Below are 20,502 nucleotides of genomic sequence, written 5' to 3' on the forward strand. Positions count from 1 at the left end.
TAACTTGACTACTTCTCCTTCCACGTTCCTCTTCACAAGTATTGTTGTCTTTGTGCAGATGTAGCTAGCAAGGAGCAAGAGAAGCCTATTATGCCTCCTGAAGAAAAGGAAGAAGAAGACTTTGAAGATGCAGCAATGGAAACAGAAATGCAGGATGAGGATCTCACAGCAGTAGACACTGAAGAGCTGAAGCCAGAGAAAAAGAAGTCTAATGCCACTAAACCTTCTGGTACGTTAACTTGTAAAGCATTCTAAATGATTGCTGATATGGATCTTTAGAAGTATATGTAGGTATTTAGATTTGCATGTTTCATAAGGCTAAATGCCTGCTCTAAATTGATTCCTCTGCAGCAGTATTCTTACTTCTGCCCAGTAACCAGCATTAGCCTTTTTTAAATTGAGTGACAGAGGGGTTTGCTGCTTTCTTTCAGGTTAATGGTCTCTAATCTTTATCCACCACTTTGAAGAAATAAAAAGCAAACACTTCCCCGCTGTTCAGCACAGTGCCAATTCACTTAATTAATTGGCATTTAACAACACATTCCAGTGTCACCACCATCAGCACCACATAACTCAACTGTTTTATGTATAACTTCTGGCAAAAAAAACCCAAAAAAACAAACCAGAAAGAAGTAGAGGAGCTGGTCTGAACAAAATCTGGTGAGGTAGCACCAAACTCTCAATGCCTTCTTTCTTAAGTGGGAACAAAACTGAGCAGCTGACAGCAGTAGTTGGTAGACAAGATAGTCTGACTTGTCAGCCACACAACACCCCCCCTTCCAAAAGAAAAAAAAAGCTAGGTAGAAGTATCTCTTGCCAATTGCAATAGAAATTGTAATTTTGAATCTAAGAAATGACATCATAGCTTGGAATTTTGGACAGTTTTCTTCTTGAACAACACAAAGCATGGCTGGAGAGGGGAGACAAGTTTTACAAGCTTACATTTTTGCCTCCCACTCCCTTGAGCTTTAATCACTTAGATCTCTTGCTAGACTCTATTTATGGTACAGGTGTGCATGTAATCAGTCAACTTGTTTTTCCACGTGATTCTCTAACTGTATGTTCTGAAAAACTAGTCTTTGAAACATGTCCTACAATGCCATTCTTTTTCTCCCCTAGAATAATTCTTAAAAATGAGTTGTAAATAGCATAGTACTGTAGAAACTAATAAAACAAACTCTCTAGTTCGTTCCTTTATTTGTAAATTGAATTTTGATTTATAGAAAACTGTTCTGTTAAAAATATCATAGAGTAAAAGATAAGCGAAGATTGCCATTTTTAGTGATGATTTTCTGACTTCTCATTTGACTTTATACCTCCTATCATTCTGTCAGAGAGGCTATGAGAGTCAGTAAATGTAATTCACCAGTGAAACTATCAGGTGTTAAATATCTGTTAACAATTACTTTGTTTGGCAAGAAGTTTACAACACAGAAAAACAGTTTGCATTAGGAAATGCATGGTTTTCTGTTCCAGTGAGCTGCAAGATGTATTCATCCCATTCCTAGAAATAAATGTCTTAAAATTTGGCACTTCTTCTAAAAGAAAATGTCAGCTGCAGTACAAAGCATATAAGATGCACTGTGAAAGAGTCAAGATACAATTTTGCTTTTTGTATTATGTGTGACCCATGAAGTCAGTAATTAGTTTTGTGGTTGTAGGACCAGGTGACGTGGAGCCAGAGCTCAAGACTTTTGACTCAGAGGATGTCAGTGACTCTGCACCAGAAAAACTACTAAAGGTGACTGAAGAGAAGCCAGAGAGAAGCAAGGACTCAACCATACACACAGCCCACCAGTTTCTGATGGACATTCCCCAGGTAGGATACCCAGTCTGTCTTCTTTCAGCTACAGCAGGAGAAAGAGAGGGTTTTACTTGACCTGTGTTAATAAAACTCAGTGAATGCAAAATACTAGAATTACTTTTTTTCAGCCAATTCAGTCATTATACATCAATACAGTATTTCTTTATAACAGCTGATTGTAGGTATTATAGAACCTTTTTGAGCTTTTTATTAATGTCTCAATTAAAAAAATACCATGGCCTAGAAGATCCTAGAGCTTCCTGTAACATGGTTTTCCAGTGCAAACTTCTGTGAAAAAGCACATTTTATTCTATGACCTATGGCATAGAAGCAGTTGGTAGTGGATAACCAGTTGATAAAAATATTTTCAATGTGTGTTTTTTTTTTTAGAAGGACTGACCTTTCATTCTTACAGTATCATGTCCTAAGTACACACTTGGAGGATGCTATTTTACTCTTTCTGTGCATAACAGAGAAAGGATTGTGTGCCAGCTGCACTGAGTATTTCTATCTTAATGCCAAGTATTGCAGCTTCTTGGGAAAAGGCTGCTGAGTGCAAGTGTTCTCATGTTGTCAGAATAATTGTGGCTTTGAGCTTTGTAGGTTTTTTCCAACTGGCACACAAAATGTGGAACAGGAGAGGGAGCTCTTGAAGCATCATTTAAAGGGGAAGGGAAAGAGGCAGCTGGGGAAAAACTGCAGCTTCTTACCTTTCAGAAGAAGGAAGAAGAGAGAAATCCCCTGTGTCTGTTCTTTTTCCCTTCCTTAAATGTGCAGCAGGTGGCCAGCAGGACAGTTCCTGCTTCTTGAGGAATGAGAAGTTACTGGGACTATTGAGTTTGGAGTCATGGGCTTATTTTCCTTAGTCTGTAAGCCTGCAGGTTATACAGACCATGTACTGCAGTTTGGCCAAACTGGGGGTTTTTAAGTCAGGGACAGAGGCTGTCACTGAAAGCACAGTGAGAGTAAAAGAAATATCATAAAGCTTTGGGTGTCCTTTAACAGAATAGCTTATTAAATAATATTTGGTGCCAGGAAAGGAGGAGGATGTCATTCAGTCTTCAAGTGGTTTCAATGAAGCTTGTATAAAAATATAATTAAGTATACTGTGTTTTCAAAGATACTAGCTAGGTGTAGGTTCAATAGTTTGGTCTCCATTATACTGTCCATAAATCTGGTGTTTTTCAAGATCATTTCACTGATTTATCTTGAAACTCTATATCTTATTGTATTCAGTGTCATTATCAGAGATGTTCCAAGCTTTGTTTCTATATTGATTAAATCACATATGGAGAAATTTGTGGGGGGGTATTTATCCTTCATGTACGTAGAAGCTATTAAAAACCCATGGAGATTTAGAATCTTCATTTAGGTGTTCAGGTATTTTTATGTTTATAAGGATGAGAACAATGCATTTTACTTTCTTTATAGTTTGCTATACTTTGGGAATCACCAGATTTGTAAACTTATTTTTTCTGTCTCATAAAACTCATAACTCCACTTCTAGCACATCATTAGAGATCCTGAAGAGCTAAGAAAGGAACTTGAAAGGCATTTGGAAGCTTGGCAGACACAACAGCCTGGAACTCCCGAGGAGGTTCGTGACCTCATTTGAATATAAAACTGTCATAAAAACCTTCATTGAATTATTTCATCTTCTTTTACTGCTAAAACATTGAGGAATCCAAGCAGGCTGGAATTTAAATACTCAAAATCACATTATATAGATTCTATTTTTGTTGTTACGTTTCCTTACTTTGAAAAACATAATACATTATTCTTGAAGCAGGATGCTGTTTCAGATCTTGTTTTGAATGTGAATGCAGATTGTCACGTGAGGCACCCTCAGTTTTAGCTGGTTACTGCCTTCCCCTTGGTGCACTGTGGCTTGGTTTCTGTCTTCAGACAGTGCTCCCCATCTTGTTTTGTTCATTCATAATTTGCTTTAATTTCTTTGCGTGATGATGTAGGAGAAGGAAGCAGCACAGCTGTGGCAGAAGTATTTAGTACTGACAGCTCCTCTATCACAGCAACTTTGTGAGCAGCTGCGACTCATCCTGGAACCCACTCAGGCCGCCAAGCTGAAGTAAGTTGGGTCTTTTTGAGAGTTCTGATTTCTTTGAACTCATGGGTTTGGGGCACTTTATCCTTTGTAAAACTGCAGCTTTATGTCGTTCTTGCGTTACAGTAATTATTCCTGTTTGCAAATGCCTTCAATTTCCTTGTACAGGAACATTAGGTTATTCTCTGAAACGCAAACATGATATAGTAGTTGGCACCCATCCTGAGAATATTGTCTTCTACTTTTTTTTTTCCTCCTGAGGATATTGTCTTCTACTTTTTTTTTCCTCCTGTGCAACAGGTGATTAATGAACTTCACCATTTGAAGTTAAATGAAAGATTATGTTAAATGTCAAAATGTTTTACATTGTTTATAACATTAAATGATTTTTTAGACTTGTTTTAAACTGGTGGAATGTAAGTTCAATGTCTGCCTTCCATTTTAGGTACCTAGATATAATTTTCTTTTAAAACCACTGAGTATTCATCTTACATTAAAAAAGTGGAGGGTATTTTATTTATAATGAAATATCAGTATTTAAATTACTAATAGTGGATTTGTTGTATTTTAAAAAAAAATATTTGGTGTATATGCTGCATAGTCCATGGATTTCCAGAATGAGATATCTGCTGATAACCCTTGTCACTATGTCTTTTTTCTCGACTTTCAGAGGAGACTACAGAACTGGGAAGAGACTGAACATGCGCAAAGTGATCCCGTACATTGCCAGTCAGTTCCGAAAGGACAAGATCTGGCTGCGAAGGACCAAGCCCAGCAAACGACAGTACCAGATTTGCCTGGCTATTGATGATTCCTCTAGTATGATTGACAATCACTCTAAACAGGTAAAATAAAACCTTGGGAGGAGTATCGAGAAACCGCCTGTCATTGATGTGTAGTTGCTGACTTGTTTCATACAGGGCTGGTGGCTGCTGGAAAGTCTGATAATTCCAAAGCACCTGTTTTTCCAAGCCACATGCTTGAACTCTTGTCACTTCATGCCTGAGAGAATTATTAACAAAAGATCAGTGACAACTAGCTGAAAGAATGAGCTGTTAAGTTTGTTAGAAGTGTACATATCCACTGTAAAATGACTTTTTGTGGCCTACAAAAGGCTGAAACTTCCTTATCTGGCAGTTCATTGGAGTACTAAATATCCATTCATCATAGCCCAGTTTGTAGGGTTTTTATTAATTAAAATGGTGTGTTTCCTTCTGAACAGTTACTTATTTATTTCATTAGCCTACCTAAAGTGGTGTCTCTAAATCAATCAGCTAAAACCCTCAAGTAGAACTAGTGTATCTTTATTGCACTGTCTTACATATGATAGGCAGTCTCTTCAATTATCTTTCTAGATGATGAAAAATAATTCCACTAACATTCTTCATATTTAATACTGGGCTTTGAATAAAATATTGACTATGCTATTTTTGATGCAACATTTTTCTTTAATAGCTTGCATATGAATCCCTGGCAGTTATTGGAAATGCTCTGACTCTTCTAGAAGTGGGACAAATTGCTGTGTGTAGGTGAGTTTATTTGAAATCTTGACTTTTTTTCATTACTTCAGAGCAGAATGTAAATACCAGTTTCATGCTGTAATTTTCTCCTCTTTTCTGAAGCTTTGGAGAGACTGTTCAGCTGCTGCACCCGTTCCACGAGCAGTTCAGTGACCAGTCAGGGACACGGATATTGCGTCTTTGCAAGTTTCAGCAAAAGAAAACAAAAATAGCCCAGGTACACAAGAGTGCCTCTCAGGCAACAGGTTTACCAACCTTTTCCAGACAAGATATCAGCAGCTTCATGGTTTCACCATCACTTTGTAACTTTTACTAGTTTTTTGTATTTGAGAGTCTGATAGCAGGTTAGATAACAAAGAGGTAAAAAGGTCATAATTTTATAACAGGAAGAGTGTTTTCTCACTGTATACTGTATACCAGTTTTAAGCATTCACCTTTCTCTGTATTCAGTCCAAAAAAGTATTTTGGGTACTGCTGATGTTCTTAATTTTAATGGGAAATATAAGACTAGATACTTCCTTTCAAGCTGAAGCCAACGAAGTTCAACCTAGAAATAGGATGTATATTTTCAATGATGCCGTTAATCTCATTAACAGTGTACTGTGTTGATGGCTTTGCTAGTATTGGTGGGGAAAAAAAAATCTGTTTGAAGGCTCTCTGAAGATTCTTTAGTTCAAAAGTACTTAATAAATTGAAAGCAGGAGTTAATACAGGAAAATGCTAAGAACTGTATCTGTGTTGTGTGGTCAGACTGTCTTAGCATTTAAAATAGAAAAAGATGTTCTTTAGAAATGTTTTCATTTTTAAGTTTATTATTTTTAAGATGAGAACTTGATTTTCTTATTTATTTCCTCTGCAGTTTCTAGAATCATCAGCAAATATGTTTGCTGCAGCACAGCAGTTGTCTCAAAATATTAATCCGGGTGAGTTTTTTTGTGTTACTGTGCCTGTTGCCATGGCAGCAGAATGCTCACTACAGTCCCGAAGTAGGATCCTGCCAGGAAGATTTCTAGGACTGAAATATCACTTGCATTAGGGCTTTGGGATTTGCTTTGTCAAAAGCAATGTTTGGTTGAAATTTAGCTCAAAACCCAGGCGACACCTACTTCATATTTGTCAGTAAGTCACTAAAATTTTGTGTAAGACTTCAAAATGGCACACCTTATGTGCTTCCCTTTACCTCCTTATTGCAGACTGTGTTAAGGTGTAGACAGGGCCAGCTTGGAGCATTGTCCAGCTTCTTAAGGACCCTGACTCTCTAGACACTTCTTATCCTTCTTGAGAGTTTGAGTTCTCTAGCTATTCAGAAGCACACTGCTCTGAGGAAGGAATTTGCTTCCTACCTGCCTTTCACTGTCCTGCAACTTTAGGTCACAAGCTGCTTTTCTTTCCAAGAAAAGCTGGAAGACTGCTTGCCTCAGGTCTGCCCCACAGTTAGTCTAAAAGATTGCTCTGTGATAGTTAAAAGCTTGTCATTGTGGCACCAGTATATTTTACAAGTTCTTGTTGTTGAAGTACTCTAAGAACTGGACAGTCTGGGATTTATAATCCACAGCTGCTTTGCCACAGGGTGGCCAGGATGTCACAATATTCTGAGGGGGAGCAGCATCCATTTCTGTGTAAACCAGGTGGAGATGCAGCAGCAATTAGCTCCTTGGTGTTAGGGAGCTGGCAAGAGAAAAGGCTGTAGGACTCATCACCTCTTTTTGTAAAATGACAAAGCTGTGTCATATTTGGGGCCTGTCTGTTGAAGTGTGTTCTGCATCCCCCTGTAGCAATTAGGCCTTTCATTCCTGACTGTAATTACTGTGATTTTATGTGTAATTAAATACATAGCTTGGAATGTACCTCTAGAGGGATGTACCTGACTCTAGGGAAAACTTGGGTCGAGTAACATGTGTTGAGAAATGGTTGGTGCCGAGGAACCCAGCATGGGTGCTATGTCTGATTTTGCAGGACATTTACTTCAGACTAATTTGACTGACTTGACAGAATTATATTTGAAGAGTTAATTTCCTTAGGAATACTCCTTCTTCCATTATATCCCACAGGCCAAACAGCAAAATAGGGGTTTTTGCCTTTTAAACGGTTTGCTCTGAACTTACCGGAATTTTAAATGTTCTTTGTGCTCAGAAACAGCGCAGCTGCTTTTGATTGTATCTGATGGAAGAGGCCTTTTCTTGGAAGGCAAGGAACGGGTGACAGCAGCAGTTCAAGCAGCTCGGAGTGCCAATATCTTTGTTATTTTTGTAGTGTTGGACAACCCTAATTCCCGGGTAAGTGAACAAGGGAGAAGTATTCAACTGCAGTGAATGAGAAACCGATACACATCCTTTTCTTGTCTTTTATAGTGCCATACAGCTACCTTATCTTTTGTAGAGGTCAGAGATACTGAACCCAAGTGCAGTTTTCCACGTCTGTCAGATCTACCATTTCTTCTTACTGCGCTTTTTATCTTTTGTATTTAAAAAAAAACCCTCGGCTTCCATGCCACAGAAAGGCTAAGAGCTCCCATCTTCAAACGGAATGCTTGTAGCTCTTGGCCACCGGGGAAGCAGCTGGCAGGTTGACAGATTTGGAGTTTGAGAGATGCTTTGTTCCATCTCAGCTCTGATTCAGCTTGATAATTTCTGACAGCGGTCCCCAATTGACATGACAGCTGGAGCCAGTATGAGATTAAACATTAGACAGAAGGGAGTGTGTGAGAGTTATTTAGGGCCTCAGTTGGGAAAGCTGAGTCCTGCGTCTGGTAATGGGGGAAGAAAACTTTAGATATCCTTGGATGGGAAGCTGAAATATATAGGAGTGTTTCAGGGAGGCTCTGTAATGCAGTAAGCACATAAGCCTGATCTATCAGAGAATTATGTGGTAAAGACTCTAATTTTGTGGTTTGTGCTTTCTTCCCGCATCTTTATTTTTGCATACAAAACTCATCTTTAGTTTTAAAAAACTAACAGTTCTGCTGACAAACAGCTGAAAGGTTCTCATGAAACCTGGCTGTAGTATCAAGCGAAAATTCTGGATGTCTTTCATAAGCTTTTTTTTCTGGGGGAAAAAAGGTGTTTTCTGTAAGCTTTATTAATTTCTGAGCTGCTACACTGAGCAACTAAGAAATTACTTTACAAGAAGCACAGCTGGAGTTTAATCTGATTTTTGTCTTTTTAGTATTTGTTGAAATACTGTGAAGTTGCTAAAGAATCTTCTTTCAGAGCACTGCACAGTTAAACTCAGCACAAAAGCTTACAGACTCTTGGGAAGGCATCAAATTAATAAAACTAAAGTGCCAACAGTAAACTCAAATCATAAAATGCTAAGAAAAGACGGAATTTATTTACAGAATCTGGTATTGCAGAAGCTTAAGCTTAGTCCCTTCTAGCTGTAATTCATGGATTAGTACAATTTTATCTAAAAGGGCAAAAGCATTTCACTGATTTATGTTCAGCTTCTGCTCTGATTTACCACTGAACACTTAGGGCTTTTAATCTTAAAAGTATTTTATTAACTTTTAATCTAAGGGGGAAGAATTATAATTACTTAGAAAATAGGGTAAATTTTATCAGTGATCATAGAATATCTGTGTCATTTAGTAGTAACATCAGCATTTTTTTTACAGGATTCTATTTTGGACATTAAAGTACCTATATTCAAAGGACCTGGAGAATTGCCTGAAATCAGGTCTTACATGGAAGAGTTCCCATTCCCGTTCTACATGATCCTTAGAGATGTGAATGCGCTCCCAGAAACTCTGAGCGATGCCCTCAGACAGTGGTTTGAGCTGGTGACTGCCTCCGACACTCTTTAGACTTTGTAGACAAGGTCAGGACCTGATTGCTGCTGCTGAACTGCTGAAATACAAAAAACTGCATTTCATGGATGGGGTCATAAAGCTCTTCCTGACTGAGATTATCCTGCAGGACCTGCCCTGGGGTAGAGGCTGTGTAAGAACAGAATGGTTTGGGTGCATCCTCCCCCGAGTGTCAGAGGACAATTATGCAATGGAGAGATTGTCTCCTGGTATTCCCACAAGAAATGTAAAACTTGTCTCAAATTCTCTTGTAATAACTTATTACCTTAAAAAAAAAAACATTTATAATATTAAGAGGTAATATTATTCCTGCTGCTCCCTCCCTGCCATAAGTAAAACCAGTCTTGTTCCTAGGAAGGCATTTCTGCATTAGAAAGGTGAGGTGTCTCACAAATAAAGCCTTTTTCAGCATCACCCATGTGGAGGTGCTTCTGGGAAGGAAATAGTGGGGGAGCAGGGGAGGCAGATGGTTTTAATCAAAAAAAAAAAAAAAAAAAAAAGTACTTGAATACTTAAAACTATTCTGCGGTTTTAACACATCCTTTTTAATTATTGCCGCCGACTTTTGCCTGACGATAGCAGCAGGGAGTTTTCTTAATCATGCCATATGCTGATCCCTGCCTTACCACTTTACACTGTGAAGTTTGCCCCTGTCCGAGGCAGGCGTTGGGGATGTTTCATAAATCCGGTGTCTTGGAGCACGGACGTGTTTTTTCATTGCAAAGCCTATGCATCTTGTATCGTCTATGCTAATAAAGAGAGGTACCACTCTTTGTAATTACGACGTCTGCGCCTTGAATTGATCAAAGCTGAATCAACCCGACGGGCCGTGCCGCGGCCCTGAACGCTGCGCGGACGCAGGAAATGGCGGCCTTGGCCCCGCCCGTGCGGGGCGGGCCAGACGGCCCCGTGGCGGGGCAGGGGCGGAGCCGCGTCATGGCCGCCGGGCGGCTTCCGCCGGCCGCGCTCACCCTCAAGCAGGTACGGGGCACGGGGGCTTGGGCATGCTGCGTCCTGTAGAAAAGATGGGGAGCTCGGCGGTTTTTTAAATACCCCTCAAAGCAAAGCGCCGAGGGCGCAGCTCGCAGCACTGTCCTGGGGCGGCGGGCAGACTTCCCTCTCTCCTTGCCAGTTCCTGAGGCGGCAGCAGGTCCTTCAGTTGTACCGCAAGATCCTGCGGGCTATCCGGGAGGTCCCTGCTGAGCAGGATCGCCGCTACTTAAAGGAATGGGCCAGGGAGGAATTCAAGAGAAATAAGGATGCTACAGAAGAGGTGAGGATTGGGAAGCCGCAAGTCTGATCGCCTGGCCTCGGGCATGGTCACTGCACTGTCCTGTCCTGTGTCTGGGGGTTTGTTTTGTAGCTGTCGCTTCCGGACTGGTGAAAAGTCCCCTGTTACTATTCCCTCATTTATGCGAAGAAATAATCCAGCATCTCTGAATAATATCCCCCCCTCTTAACGGCAGTAATGTTTCTGAAATTTCCAGAGAATAATCTGGAATTAAAAACCTGAACAACAAATGCTGTACTTACTCAAATCACAGATCAGAAAAACCGCTTATGTATATGGTAACTAATACAAACTTAGTAACAGTTAAGCTTTTTATAGGTTTTTCTTTTTAGCTTTAATTTCACTTATATTCAAGCAGAATACAATTAGATGGGATGGTTAAGGATGTGAAGCAAGTGCAAAATGCAGAAACCTTCACATTTCTTGTACATATCCTGTCCTCTGCTTCCTAGTTCATTCCCTGTTCTAGCCAGCACCCAAGGAATTGGTGGCTGAATTATGCAGACAAAGCCTTAGAGCCCTTAGATAATGCTGAGAGAAACCCACACCTGCTGTGTAAAACCCATCTCCATAATGCTCGTGTGCCGCTCTCACTGCTGGCTTGCAAAGACAGTACATGCACAGGCATAAAGAAAACATTATTAAGGGTTTGAATCCTCTTAAAAACTTGAGTTTTAAAGCAAAGCCACAACCAAGTGCATTGTTAAGGAACTGGAGAAAATTAATCAATTTATTTACCTGGTTTTTAACCCTCTCAGTGTTATGTCACACAAAGAAGTAAATGACAGTAGTGCCAGTAAGAGTTGTATGTTATTGAATGTATTTTAATGCATTAAAAGTCTGCGTGCTTGTGTAAAACCCGTGCTGTGTACAGACGTACAGTTCATTCCATTCTGTTTTACAGGATGCAATCAGGATGATGATTACTCAAGGCAACATGCAACTTCAGGAACTTCAGAGAACACTAAAGCTGGCAAAATCCTGATCTTCATTTTGTTGACAGTATAATTTTTATCTATTGCAAATAGGCACAGTGTTTTTTCCAGAACGTGGTTACAATGGCAGTCTTTGCTGGTACCCTGGTAATGTTTGAAGGAGGAATCTACCACAGTGGGGGTTTTGTTTTTTCCCCTACCCAAATCCATTTCTCAATTTTGCTACCCTCAGAAGTGGAAATCACTTGGACACAAAGGACATTAAAAAACTACATGGATGATGTAACATGTGCTGCAGGAAAAGCAGAAAGCACCAAAAATTGCAGTTAAACAGCTGTGTTAATGCCAGTGCAATGGAAAATAAGTATATGCCAGATTATTTTGCCTGCTTTTTACTGTGGTAGGTGTAATATTTACAGTGACAGCTGTTCATATACTGTGCCAAGGATTTTCACCAAAATTTGTGATTGAAAAAAGAATTTGGGATATATTGGCCCAGAACAAACAAATATTTAAAAAATGTTTTGTGTGTAGATGTTGATTTTCAGTAGTAGCTGAATAAAACTTGAAAGGGGAGGTCGTTATTTATGAAAAAGGGAGATTTTAGCCCCAGAGATGTTTATTACCAGATACCTTCAAACTAGTATTTAAAAATCAATATATAAAGAAAAATTACAGGTAGAAAATACTAACTGCAAAAGTTGTGGTTTGTTTATTCAAATGTTATGCTACTTTACTTCTAATTGTTAGCTTGCAACTGTTCTCACTTTCCTTGAGCTGCGGTGTATCTCTTTTTTTCCATATAATTCAAAAATGCCTGGATGAGCTGGGGATTTTCTCCACATAGCTAGACAGACAGCAGTAGATCCATGCCTGACTGTTTTAATTTGTGATTCCAAGACATGCAGGCACTCTTCCCTCTCCCACTCTGCTACTGTAGTTCCCTTGGGGAGCACCCCTGCTTTTCAAGGTGGTTTTCTGCAGAGCTGCTGAGCTACACAAACTGGCAGCAAATCTGATAAACAGGTATCACCACTAGCACCAGGGAAGGGACAGGACAGAATTCCAGGCTACAGGAGGAATGATCCTAGTTGAGAGCAGGAACTATGGTTCAAATCTGTATAGACTAAAGTCTCCGCGCTTCAATCACTCAGTGAAAAATATGTATCTAAAAATGCTTCATTAAAAACTTACATTTTATTAACATTTTCTGGTAGAACAGACTGACAGAACATGTTTGTGTTGGGGATTTATTTTTCATGTTAAGAGAAGGTGCTGCTTATTTTGACTGAACAGCCATAACCAGTGTTGGCTGTTACCACAGTAGGCTTCCATTCCCCTTCAGCCAGTGCTCGGATTTCTGTTCCTTAATCAGGAGGCTGTACCCTGCTGCCTCACCATGGTGCTTTCCTTTCAGAGCCCAGAGCCTGCATTACCCCTTGGACTCGCAGTTTGTACGTTCCCAGGTTGTGGGCACGTAATCCAGAGCTAGGATTGACAGACAGGGCCCTGGACAGATGCTGCCCTTCATCTCCACTGCTCTGTGGGCTTGCAAAGTATAAAATTGCCAGCCAGAAGTCTTCAAGAGTCCAAGTACAGCCTGCAAGGGTAGGTAAATTTACCTGAAGAGACAGGTGGGTAGATCACACATGTTTTACAAAGTCCTTCACAGTTTTGAAGAAGGGAGGGGTATAGAAAGGAATTAGCAGAAAATGCTTGTCTTTCTTTTACCATACACTCATTGGCTTCAGAGAACCTCTAAAATCAGTAACCTGCAGCCTGGTTACTGCCTGAGATTATTTGGTAATTACTTGGATTTACTTAAATTACTTGGATTTAGGAGTGTGTTACAGTGTGGTCCAGTGTATGGGAAGTACAACTAAAGCCTTGGGCAAGCTCAGTAGTGTGTCTGATCTGTGCACAACTGAGTCCCTGTAGCCTCCCTCTGCACAGATGGCAGATTCAACTTTTGTGTTTGTTCCACAAACAAAAAGCTTCAAAGCTGAAGTCCAATTTTCTGTTCCCCCTTCAGAGTCAAGTGAGGACTGTGTCAGTTTTCTGTGGCTAGAAAATGTTACAGCACACATTTCTGAGCAACACTTACTTTAATTGCTTGGCAAGACATTAACTTCATCCAGGTGATACAAAACTTCAATAGCATGCTTCTGCATTCCTACTGTAGCTTAAACAAAACTGTAAACATACCAAAGTGTCTATGTTAGACTACATAAGTCAGAGCAAGAAAACTAGTATTTCCATAGCTGCAGATACACTTCTCTTGTCGGGATAGTGCATTAATAGGAACTTTAAAAATATTGTTATGTAGTATGATTTTTTTGCTTTATACATCTGCTAAGAAGACAAAAGCTTAATTACTAATTAGTGAATGGCATTCTTCAGCACTGTAAAGTATTTTGTATTGATTTTTAGACCTCCTTAGTACAGAAAAAAAGTATTTTTCTCCTTGGCATAACAGTACCATCCTGTGTTGGAACTGATTTTAAACAGTTGTTCTATCATGATCTGCTAAGTAAACTTATATTTCTAGCAGAATCTGATGAAGCTTTCTTAGATGTGTAAGAAGGAAACCCTAAAGGAATGCAGATGCAATAGTTACAGTGTCTTGAAATTATCTGGAGTCTGTCAGCATGGACAACATTGATCAATGAAAGTTCTGATTTTATAACAAAACACAATGATAAAACTTTTAAAATGTTGAGTGCTGTTTTGTGGGACTGTTTGTCCTAAAACGTGTGGACTGATCAGGGCCTGGTCTCCTTTTTAGAGACAGAAGGGAAAAAAACAGGAGGAATCATTCAGAGGAAAAAAGGTAGATAGTCTGGGCAAGGTGCCTGGGAAAAAATCCTGACTGCAGAAAAATAACATTTGAATACAAGAAGCCAAGCTTTCACTTCCTTAGATAAAGGACTTTTTCAAGCTTCTTCAATAGCAGACAATTTAGCCATTTCCTGCTGAAGGAAAAAAGGCAGACAATTTAGCCATTTCCTGCTTGAAGGAAAAAAGATTTATATGAGCATTCAACCCAAAAAACAGACCATGGTTACAGTAAAATACTTGTCATCCATGCCCTAAACAGAAGTTCTCAGTCAGATTACTGGAGTAGAGCCCTAACAATAGTGTAATCACAAGGAGCTCTGCAAGCAGGACACCACTAAAAAAAAGACAAATCAGATTGAGCACTTGTTTTAATAATGGAAAACCAAGAGAAAATCAAAGTGAAGCTTCTGCTGAAGCTTCTGTACCTAATGGGATGATTCACCTTAGCATCTCCCTCCATGGTTGCCTGCCCTCTCCCAGCTGGAAGTCTGTATCTTTCAGCTACCTGGGCTTGTACGTTGAGTGGATTCTTTAGCTTCTCTCCACTGACTAGAGAGAGGCCCTGGGAGTATCTAAAATAGGATCAATAGCCCTTCATCACTAAGTAATTCTGTCAAAAACTTTCAAACATCCCGGATTTATTTCAAGTACTGGTAACACAACATGTTAACATGTAGCATACAGAAGAAACTTCTAGTCTGTGTCCTGTGTGGAAGTAAGGGAATTCCCTTTTCAGAACGCAGTTTTGGTTGCTAATGCAGTTTGGTTTCAAGCAGCATCTGGAAACTGAGAGTGCAATATTGACAGACTCTTGGAAATAACAAAGAAAGGATCTAATCTGCAGCATCTCTTTGTTATCAGTATAGTTTGCATATGAACTCTCCTCAGATACGGAGTTTCCAAAGTTATTTCTACTCCTGAAATAGTGTAGTGTTTGGATGTAACAGGCACTACAAATATCTATCAATATTCCAAATTCCCATACAGCAGGTTCCAAAATGAGTCCTGTTGTTTGATTAGCTGCCTGGTAGGTGCTAGCTCTCTTTCTGCACCTTAGTCCTTAATTTGCTCAGCTCCTCTTCTAAGCATTTGATGTGCTCCTTGAGCGCAGCTTTGTCCTGCTGCGCTCTCTGGTTCGCTTGGCACCGGGCTTCTTCTATCTTCCGCTCGTACCACTTCTCCATCTGCGTGGAAACGGCCTCGAAGAAGTACTGGGTTATCTCCAGGGCCTGGGAGGTGTCTCTGAGCGGAGGGGCAGGCGGGGCCGAGGGCTGCTGCTCCTGGCCCTGCTGTGCCCCGGCGTGGTGCAGAGCTTTGTGCCTCGACTGCCCACTTTTGCTGGACTTTTTCGTCTGAGTTCCTTTGTCAAGGAAGTAGCCGCCCTGTGGTTCAGTCTTTGCAGGTTCAGTCACTGGCTGCAAAGCAGCTTGAACTTTAACATGTCTTAATTTGGAGCCTGAAAGCTCGGAGGAGGGCAGCTCCTGCTGGAACCTGTGGAACGTGCTGGCACTCACGGCTTTGTCCTTTGGCCTGACATCTTGAGCAGGGGCAGAAGAAGAAACTGGTCCACCAGCCGCTACCTGTTGCTCTGTACCTATAGAACAAATTATAGACAATATATTAAGAAAAGCTCTGGGCATTTGTTTTAGCACTCAGAAGACCTCATTGTTTGATGAATGATGGGGTTTTGTGTGTATCTTGTACAGGCTTATCATATCTTCAAGTCAGGTGATGTAATAGAAAGTCATTAAAGGAGAAAAGCTGGCCCAGGCAGAGAGGTGCTGCATTGCAGCTGCAGGGCTTCAGATGGACAACAGGCAAAGGACATAAATATTAGCCAAATATTCTTCACTGTGAAGCACTGGCACAGGTTACCCAGAGAAGTTGTGGTTGCCCCATCCTCAGAAGTGTGCATGGCCAGGCTGGATGTGGCTCTGAGCAACCTGGTACAGTGGAAAGTGTCTCTACCCATGGCAGGGGAGTTTGAACAAGATTATCTTTAGAGTCCCTTCCCATCCAAACCATTCTGTGACTTCATCAGAAGGACATGTAGCAACTATCAGTCTGGATTTCCAAAGTAGGTTATGTCTGCTGATATTTATGAACTCCCTGCTTCTACAAAACTTGAACTCCCAGTAATTTTGGAAAGGTCACACATTTCTATGCTTTTCAACTGTTCCAATACAGAATAGCTCACACTCAAGCACAAGATCTCTTAGACGCTTTTCTATTTGATCGGGCATCCATGCCTGTTCACTTTGCTTAGTGTTTAGGGGACATATAGATTCTATCTTACAGAAGCCAGGGTTCAGATACTATTCTACTTGGCTGTGGACACCTGGCCATTCTGCACATTTCTTTTTTTTCTTCAGAAGAAAAAACTCTTGGCTTCCAGGGCCAAGAGTTATTCAAAGCACTAAAGGACTTTTGCTTCAAAGACATAGTAGAAGCATCAGAACAGTCAGTGGAATTCCTCCAAGCCACCTCTTAAAATACTCCCAGTGGCTGCCTTGAAGTTTATTCAAATCCCAAGACATCAGACACATGGAGGGGAGAAAGCACACCACCAGAATTATGTAGTATTAATAATACAAGCGCCCCTCAGTTAATGAGCTTGCCCTTGAAGGAATATGACAGCTAAGTACCTGACGTGGTTATACCCAATGCTCCGTCTTGTTTATTGCAAAAGTGTTGCCCAAAGCTTTGTTCTGGCATCTGGACTCTGCTCCTTCCCCCATCTTCCAAGAGGCTATTTGGAAGTGTGATATAGGAATGCTGGTGGGAGCCCTCTGACTGCAGCACAGGCTGGTTGGCTTTACAGTCCTTGGCACTGTTAGGGTTGTTGTCAGTATCCAGGGTCTCAGTGAGAGATTCACAAGTGGACAAAGTTGATTTTGGTCTTGATGACCTGGAATCTCCAGAAAGCTTGAGCTCCAGATTCTGAATCTTCAACAAGCACCAGGTCTTCAGCTCATCAACCAAGGAAATCTATCAGAAAGAGACTGTAAATTACATAATCCTATTATGACATCCTGTGGTTCCTGGGCTGCTGAGGACATGTGGCAGGGACAAAGAGAAGCAAGGTGGGTATCTGTGGGCTTAGACTCCCTGTTCAGATGTGCATGCTGCCACTGGGAATATTTAAAGGACTGTGGATCAAAAAAGGTGGAGAACTATGCACTAGCTTATGAAAGGCAGTTTCTTTAGTCCAAGCTACCACCTCTTAGACGTGAATGTGCTACTTCCAATTCAACTCTGAGAACTCTATCAGGGATGACTTGTTTAATCATATAGTCAATGGTACTTTCTAAGTGCAAGGAACACCACATAGTCATTTTTTAAGAGTGAAATTCAAATTAGACACTTCTGGGGGACAACTTTATATAATTACCAACCTCTGCTTCTCTGTTCATTCAATCATAAAGGTGAGTCCCCCACTAAATGATAAATCAGTAACAGCTTTCAAATTACACAGATGCTTAGTAAGTGTCAGCTGCAGATGAATTTAAATAATTGAAGATAGGAGCTCTGTTCACCCTGTTGTTCATATGACATCATGAATTTAGGTCAGGCCCTCCTAGGCACAAGGATATTCAGTGTGTTTAGTAAAGCCCAATTCTGTTTTTTCACATGTTTGAATTAGACCCAACTGAGCAAGAACAGCTGACATCACTTAATTCAGTAGAGTGATGCATCACTCCAGCATCTTGTGTCTTAAATGGAGATTACAAGGAAATGGAGCACAAACCTAGATGTTCAGAAGCCAATACAAGACTTAGGTCTCTTATGAAATAATTAAAGCTGCTTTAGTTTGGCAAGTACTTTTCTTTGGAGAAGTGTGTTTGGTGGACATTAGACCCAAGTATCTTGGTCAGTATCCTACGCAAGGATTATCACAGCTGTCAGTCTTTTTACGTGGATTTGGAATGGAATGGTCCTACAAACACTCATGACATTTTCCTAGCACAAAGTGTATTTCTCAGTTCTTAGAAGAATACCAATAATGAGAAAACAAACTGTATTTTAAATTTATCTGTGTGAGTGGGGAAACACAAATTTCTCAGCAGGTTTTAAATGGTGAGTTTTCGCAGAAGCTGGAAGGGCAAGAGCTGCATCTTTGTGGGGCAGTTGTTCTTGTACTGCTGGTTGAACAAGTATACCAAAAAGGACTCTCCTATTGGCACTAATACACAGCTTGGAGATGGTGCTGTGTTGCTAACATCAGAAGAAAGCACTTCAGCTTTTTAATACATGGGGGGAAAAAAGATCAGATAGAGAAGAAGGGAGAGATTCCCAGGGCCCACAACCAAATGGATGAGAAGGAAAAGGAACAACACAGATCTTAGTCTTTTTTACTATTTGGATAAGTTCCTGCCTATGTCCTCTAATGAAGCAAAAGCTGAAAGCACAACTGTGAAAAATTTAGTGCTGGAAATTTTTGCAAATCACTATATTAGAAAAATGGTATTTTGTTGTAGATCCTACACTAGAGATGCACCAAATTAAATGACAGCAGTGGGACTGGATTTCATGTTCCTCATTTCTAATGCAAAAACATCATAAATTTGGTTTAGTGACTAAGACAGTGGGTAGGAATAATTTGGTCTTTGAAGCTAAACTACCTGTTTTAACAGATGTGACACATCTCTGATATTTTCTGCCTGCTGGAACGAAACTCCTGAGCTGACCTATCAGGGGATGGACTAAGAGGGAGCAGCTGTTTCAAGCCCTACCTGCCGCTTCTCCCCCTCACTCTTTTCCAGCTCCGTGTGCTGCTGCAGGCGGTGAAGGCACTCTGTCCTCTCTGCCGACAGCCGCTCAGCCATCAGCTTGTCCAGAACTCGGAGCTGGGGGGGAAAACACTGTTCAGCTGAGCTCATCATGTTAGAAACCAAACTCCCATCTGTGAACCCTGTAAATCAAACTACAGTCTGTCTTTCAGTCTTTGTTTCTAGAAATACTGCCAACTACAACTAGATGTAGCTTGCAAAGAGGCTCAATCACAAAATTACTAATGAACAACTATTAAATTAGAATTAAAACGTAATTCAGAGGATCTTGAATCTCAATGCATACATAATTCAGCAAGAGGGATTTTGAAAATTATGAACTGACTAGTCATAGGACTGCCTTCTTTCCCTCTTAATGGCTCAAGCATGTCTAAAGAAGCACCAGAAGCCACTTAACACATTAAATGTGTTTTTCTCAAGACCCTAGTTTGCAACATCAGTTCCCAGTGGAATGTCACAGTTCCCTGGACTTGAGTATTAGAGTTCAGGTTTGCTTTCACAACACAATAAGCAAAAAATGAATCATTACAATGAAAATATTAATGAAGTTTAGGATATGTTTCTAAATCACGTAGGCAAACAGAACTTCAGGTCATGTTCTTACTTGATGTTGAGTTTTGCTTTCCATCTGGCCCAGCTTAATATTAATTTTATCTTGTACTGTCCCAAGCTCAGCTTTTATCTCTTCCACTGTTGCATCCAGCTGATTCTCCAGTTTATTTATCAGGGGCTCACAGCGACATCCATTTATGGGTGCCTGAAAGGAGTGATGATGATAGATTTACTTGCTACACCCCACCACCCTTTTAGCACACTTGGAACATTATCACAGCCTCCTTCAGTCAGTCTCAGGTTCTTCTATCCCATGTACTGTTTCTCACCCTCTGGACAGCAGCTCAGCAGATGGGCCATTAGTTGAAAAAGCACAGCCTACCCAGGGACTGATCTGATGTGTATGGACACACCCTAACACAGCAGTGTTGACTTCACTGGGGCTGCATGCAGCACTGAGCCCAGACCCTGTGCTGGCTGAGGGAATACCACCACACAGGCTTATACCCCATGTCTCAATGCTGTAATTCTCAATTGTAAAAAAAAAAAAAAATCTGATTTTGTGGATGTATGTGCATTGTGTGCATTTGCTTTTAAACGTAATGCCAGTCATGTGCTCTGTCCTTTTTCAGTACTGGATGGCAAGCCCTCTCTGCTTCTGTTTGCCCTCACCCTCCTGGCATTCAGCTGCCCCTTGCCTGCTGGGCACTCCTCTGCCTACCTTTGACTCATGTGACACCATCCCGTGGCCCCTCTGCAAGGGCAGCTGCACTGACCACACTTAAATCTCTCTGGGAGATGGTCACAAAAGGCTTCCTTAAGCAAGGACAGCTAAACCTCATCAGCTTCCTCTGCAGCCCAAACGCAGAAAGTGGCTCCTTCAGGGGCTGTGCCAGTAGCCCAAA

At 40.7% G+C, this 20,502-nt stretch overlaps 3 protein-coding genes across 8 annotated transcripts in view; 2 read left to right on the forward strand and 1 right to left on the reverse strand.

The window, feature by feature from the left end:
• The window catches only part of MDN1 (midasin AAA ATPase 1), a 92,652-nt gene extending 82,680 nt beyond the window's left edge, over positions 1 to 9,972 (forward strand). The window contains exons 93-102 of the mRNA XM_059842460.1: positions 59 to 229; positions 1,662 to 1,819; positions 3,312 to 3,401; positions 3,775 to 3,890; positions 4,537 to 4,711; positions 5,322 to 5,395; positions 5,489 to 5,603; positions 6,246 to 6,309; positions 7,520 to 7,662; positions 9,000 to 9,972. Of these exons, the coding sequence (XP_059698443.1) occupies positions 59 to 229; positions 1,662 to 1,819; positions 3,312 to 3,401; positions 3,775 to 3,890; positions 4,537 to 4,711; positions 5,322 to 5,395; positions 5,489 to 5,603; positions 6,246 to 6,309; positions 7,520 to 7,662; positions 9,000 to 9,188 (1,295 nt within the window). The 3' untranslated portion in view covers positions 9,189 to 9,972. The remainder of the gene's footprint in view (positions 1 to 58; positions 230 to 1,661; positions 1,820 to 3,311; positions 3,402 to 3,774; positions 3,891 to 4,536; positions 4,712 to 5,321; positions 5,396 to 5,488; positions 5,604 to 6,245; positions 6,310 to 7,519; positions 7,663 to 8,999) is intronic.
• A 123-nt stretch (positions 9,973 to 10,095) lies between these two features.
• Positions 10,096 to 12,623, forward strand: LYRM2 (LYR motif containing 2). The gene is made up of 3 exons (XM_059842468.1): positions 10,096 to 10,172; positions 10,324 to 10,464; positions 11,387 to 12,623. Exons 1-3 carry the CDS (start codon positions 10,128 to 10,130, stop codon positions 11,465 to 11,467), a joined length of 267 nt encoding a protein of 88 aa, XP_059698451.1. The 5' UTR covers positions 10,096 to 10,127; the 3' UTR covers positions 11,468 to 12,623.
• An 880-nt stretch (positions 12,624 to 13,503) lies between these two features.
• The window catches only part of ANKRD6 (ankyrin repeat domain 6), an 86,754-nt gene continuing 79,755 nt past the window's right edge, over positions 13,504 to 20,502 (reverse strand). For all 6 annotated transcript variants that reach the window (XM_059842463.1, XM_059842462.1, XM_059842464.1 and 3 more), the window contains 4 exons: positions 19,650 to 19,802; positions 18,989 to 19,102; positions 16,901 to 17,243; positions 13,504 to 15,849 (listed from right to left, as the gene is read on the reverse strand). In XM_059842463.1, coding sequence (XP_059698446.1) covers positions 15,290 to 15,849; positions 16,901 to 17,243; positions 18,989 to 19,102; positions 19,650 to 19,802 — 1,170 coding nt within the window. In that variant the 3' untranslated portion in view covers positions 13,504 to 15,289. The remainder of the gene's footprint in view (positions 15,850 to 16,900; positions 17,244 to 18,988; positions 19,103 to 19,649; positions 19,803 to 20,502) is intronic.

Source organism: Haemorhous mexicanus, chromosome 3, assembly GCF_027477595.1.
Source record: "Haemorhous mexicanus isolate bHaeMex1 chromosome 3, bHaeMex1.pri, whole genome shotgun sequence".
NCBI classification, from domain to species: Eukaryota; Metazoa; Chordata; class Aves; order Passeriformes; family Fringillidae; genus Haemorhous; species Haemorhous mexicanus.

What these genes read in the sequence shown, in the direction of transcription:
- LYRM2 (XM_059842468.1), top strand. Translation starts at nt 10,128, where the DNA reads ATGGCCGCCGGGCGGCTTCCGCCGGCCGCGCTCACCCTCAAGCAG. An exon ending in CCGCGCTCACCCTCAAGCAG is followed by an intron (nt 10,173 to 10,323) that starts GTACGGGGCACG and finishes TCTCCTTGCCAG; the next exon opens with TTCCTGAGGCGGCAGCAGGT. An exon ending in ATAAGGATGCTACAGAAGAG is followed by an intron (nt 10,465 to 11,386) that starts GTGAGGATTGGG and finishes TCTGTTTTACAG; the next exon opens with GATGCAATCAGGATGATGAT.